Raw genomic sequence first — 4,476 nt, 5'->3', positions numbered from 1 at the left:
ATCAATATCTTATGGGGGGATGACTTCTGTCGTCCAATGTACTTGCTGTCTCCTTCCTTTTCATGTAACTGGCAATTCGGTAAGTATGTATCTGTAATTCTAAACATGTTTTACACAGGAGAATTGCATTAAGATAATGATGGAGATCTTATTTCAAGTTCACATTATCTACTAACTCATCACATTCCAAAACCAGAGTTCAACAATAGGCAAATAAAATTGTTGTCTACTTTCCTCCCCCCAACGGATTTCTTGCTGAGATCAAAGTACTCACAGGTCCGAAGTAGATCAATCCCACTATTGTGGTTCCCAGGATCAACAAATTTCTCCATGAACTGCTCATTTAGTGTGAAACTCATGCATTTTGTGACCACATCAAATGACTCTGCAACAAAAACAATGATTGCTTGTTTTAATTATAAACATTTAACAATAATCTCTTTCTAGCAGTCTGCTTCTCTGAAGTAGAACATAAGATTCTTCCAAAAAAAACAACCAATCTCTGGCCCAGAATAACACACAGGATTCATCAATGCCCAACAGAAGCCACTGGCTCTCAGTGGAAAGCTTAAGGCACACAGGCACAATAAAAGGGAACAAAGTACTAGCAGTAAAAAGATCTAGAGGATATGTGTAAGGAAGATTAGAAAGAAGGGGCAAGGAACAAAAAAATGAACTTTGATCTCCCTCAAACTACCTCACCAATAGTCTTTCTCATATTAGATGTTATGTGTCAGGTACATTTGAGATGGTTCTGACTCAAAGCGACCCCATGCACAACAGAATGAACTGTGCCCAGTTCTGCGCTATCCTCATAAACATTGCTACATTTAAGCCCATTGCTGCTGCTGCTACTATGTCAATCCATCTCGTTCACTGACCCTACATTTAATCAAACATTATGTCTTTCTCCAGGGATGACAATTTTACCCTTCCAGTTTCTCAGGCCACTCAGCATCCCTTCCTCACGATATACAAATCCTATTTGGCTCTAATTTTTCTCTAACAAAAGTCATCTCCTAATAAACCATATATTTTACTTATTGTTAATTGCCTGTCATCTTTTAATAGACTATTAGCTCCCACATCCTTGCTCATATACACTTAAATCAGGATATCCTAAAGGCTCTACCTTCAAAATATATCCAGGAGCCAACCAATTCTTTTGCTACCACCTTTATCTGAGTTACAATCATCTCCTACCTGAATTCTGGGCAGTCCCCAGTTATGAACAAGTTCCTAAGGGTGTCTTTATGTCAACTTTGTAAGTTAAATCCTAACAGGTGTAAGGTGTTCTTCTGTAGCCTTACTTTAGTGCAAGAAAATGCTCCAAATCTTTTCCATGATTTAAAAACTATAGGTGTAGTGCGAAGATGATTGTGAAGAAGACTTACTTGCAACTAAGGGTTGATTCAGTCACTTCAAAGTAAGGGCAAATTTACATAACATTAAAGGGCATGTGTGAAAGTCAGTTCTTAACCCACGCCTTACTGTACTGTAATAGCCTCCAAACCATTCTCTGGCTCGCATCCTTGTCCTTTGCTTATCAGTCAGAGTGATCAGATCACACTTCTCCTCTGCTCCTAGGTTTCCCAGCACACTGAAAATAAAACCCTGCAGCCTATCTACTCTCTCCCTGCATGACATGCCCCATTCCCTCCGAGAGTATGTCTCTTCACAGTACTTTTCACTCTCCCTTCATTCTAACTTTGATGATCCTTAGACACTTCAGGTATGCATTAGCCATAGTCTTTGCAAAGCTGTTCCCTCCAATCTAAATGAGGATAAATAAACACTAAGGAGCTCTGGTAGCGTAGTGGTTACGAATTGGGCTGTGATCCGCAAGGTCAGCAGTTCGAAACTACCAGCTGCTCTGCGGGAGAAAGACGAGGCTTTCTGCTCCTGTAAAGATTTACAGCCTTGGAAACCCTGTTCAGGGTCGCTATGGGTCGGAACCGACTCGACGGAACTTAATAACAACAACAACAAGATTTAAAAAGGCTTTCCCAAGTAAAGGACAATTACACATCCAACTGATACTAATGAACACCATGGCAATTCATGGCAGTTGGGGAAAGAAGGTGGTAGGGAGAGAAGAGAGATTTAAGAACTATTTTTCATGTAAAGAACCCACAAGCCTGCAACCATCATGCCACTTTATCTTTTCCAGAATAAAGGACAGAGAAGTCAAAATAAGAATACCTGTCCTTTCTGGTGGGCTATACCAATGTGTGTTTTCGGGTATGGTAATACATCGTCTCCACAATCCCACTGTGCCATTATATCGAAAGAGTGCATCGTTATAACTCTTTTCATCTGCCTCCTCACTAATGAATTCATCCAAGATGCTTTTGTTCAATTCACTGAGATTTTCTTGAATTGGACTTCGATATTCGTACCAGAAGTCTGTGCCAATTGAGGCTGCCATGTAGATGGTAGAAATGAGACTGAGCACACAAGCAATTACAAATGCTGTAGCAAAACGGTTATCCATTCTGGCATTCAGACTGCTCTGTTTAAAAAGTAAGAAGAAAATAATAAGTTAGACTTCAAGAGCAAACAAAGATTATTTGTAAGGAATTTTCTCAAAAATCACCTTTTAGCTATTCCCCAGCCCATGGTTAAAGTAATGCACATTCAAATAGTTAACAAAGTTTCAAATAAAAGGTAAGCATGTTTTAAATTAACTTTAAAAACACAACTCATTATCGTTAAAGGACTTATTGAATGCTCACATACCCAGGATGCTACGGAGACAGAGGTCTTGTTCTCTAGTCTATCACCTGCATACTAAAACAGACAACACTGAAATGGACATACACATTACAGATACAAACAATAAACAAGCCGAGTCAGCAGTGCTTCGGGCATAAATTATAAATAAATGACAGACTGAATTTTTAGCAAGCTGCAGAACATGAATTGTTCTGGGTTTGAGTGTGAAAGAGACATAGAAAAGGAAGCGCTGGAAATCAGCTCCTCCCAGTTACCTTGGAATTGAGAAGGCTTCTAAAACAAGGTTATGAACCAGGTGCTATTTGTAAGACAGAGTTGCAGATGTTTGGTAAACCCGGAGGGAAAGGTTATTCCAGGAATACGAAATTACAAAGAGAGCAATAATAACATATAATAATGCTAGATAAGCCTCTCCCCCTAACCCACTAAAGTTAAGCCAAGCTTCTTTACTTCTTCTACTCTCCCCATTGCTTACACTTGTGAACGTGTTTATCTGCATGTTCCCACAAACCCAAAAGATCTCTCCTCACCCATATAGACAACTCTGACTTGGGTAAATATGTATACTCCCAAGGCGTAGGCAGGGCTCAACAGCAGTAGTAAATGGCCGCAGTAAAATGACTCAAGGCGGATCAAATACTGCAAATATACACCGTGACTGAACTAGACACCTTACAAAGGCGCACGAAAACAGGTTCGCAAACTGAGGTTGCAGAGTTTTGAAGACGGGAAGTGACTCAGAAGAGATCAGGACAATACAGTAATTAACAATAACTCCACAAGTTAGGTTTGTTTTTTGGGTTTTTTTTAATCCTCTTTCATCCTAATGCTTTCAATTGACCTTAATAGGTCCGGAAACCAGAAGGGGGCTCGCCCAGGAGAACGTTCGATCGAGAGGCGGACGCACTTAGCGCGACCACAGAAAGGGCGCCAGCCGGGAAAGGCCAAGGCGGGCTGGGGATGAGGCGGAGTAGCAGCCCCGCGCAGCCCCCGGCCACGGGCCCAGAATATCTATCCGACCAGGCCCCTCCCCAAAGCGCTCGGCCGAGGGAAAGTCCCAGCCGCAGCCCCGCCGCTCGGAACCCGTCCAACCACAGGCACGAAAAGGGAGGGGCCCCTTATCAAACGGCCTGGAACGCCGAGCGACTAGCGACCCCCGCCCGACGCCACCGGCCCAGCTCACTCACCGCCCATCCTCCTGCTCCGCCAGCTTCACCCCCTAGCTCAGACCACAGCAACCTTTTCTCCCCGCGCCTCTTCTGACGCACTTCCCTGCAGGGTCCGCCCCCTCCATAACTCCTGCGCCTCCGCCTTCGCCTCCGTCTCCTCCCCCGGCCCGGCCCAGGTCCAGGGCCGAGGGGGTTTGTGGGAGTTGTAGGAGGGAAGGTGGGAGAGCTGCGGGATGCCAAGGATGGCATTCCCAGTGTGACGCGCGATGCATTCTGGGGGATGTAGTAGTTCAGTTCGGGAAGGCACGTTAGTGCGCGAAAGGGAAATGTGAGCAGCCGCACTCTTTTATTTTCCAAGAAAGGGCGTGGGTCCTGAAAGTAAGGACACCGACACAGCTGTTAGTGATTGTGACCTGTGTTATTCAGTCCTGCACTCTTCCTATCACACTACCACACTTCTAAATATGGATATAAACGAACAGCTAGGCAAAGGCTTATGGATATTATACTTTTGAAATATTAGCCTTTATGCCCTTTCTTCTGCCGATCTACTGCCATTGGAGCAGTTAGT

At 43.7% G+C, this 4,476-nt stretch overlaps 1 protein-coding gene across 1 annotated transcript; it reads right to left on the bottom strand.

Annotated features, from left to right (window-relative positions):
• Positions 1-274: 274 nt before the first annotated feature.
• LOC102838457 (claudin domain-containing protein 1-like) lies at positions 275-3,947 on the bottom strand (the record flags this gene model as incomplete). The annotated part of the gene is made up of 4 exons (XM_006878127.1): positions 3,924-3,947; positions 2,740-2,790; positions 2,203-2,512; positions 275-385 (listed from the first exon to the last, which is right to left on the bottom strand). Coding segments are annotated over exons 3-4 (403 nt in total), but the record flags the coding sequence as incomplete, so codon positions are not given.
• Positions 3,948-4,476: the final 529 nt, after the last annotated feature.

This window comes from Chrysochloris asiatica, unplaced genomic scaffold, assembly GCF_000296735.1.
Source record: "Chrysochloris asiatica unplaced genomic scaffold, ChrAsi1.0 scaffold06141, whole genome shotgun sequence".
Taxonomy (NCBI): domain Eukaryota; kingdom Metazoa; phylum Chordata; class Mammalia; order Afrosoricida; family Chrysochloridae; genus Chrysochloris; species Chrysochloris asiatica.
This window is presented reverse-complemented; position numbering and strand designations above follow the sequence as displayed.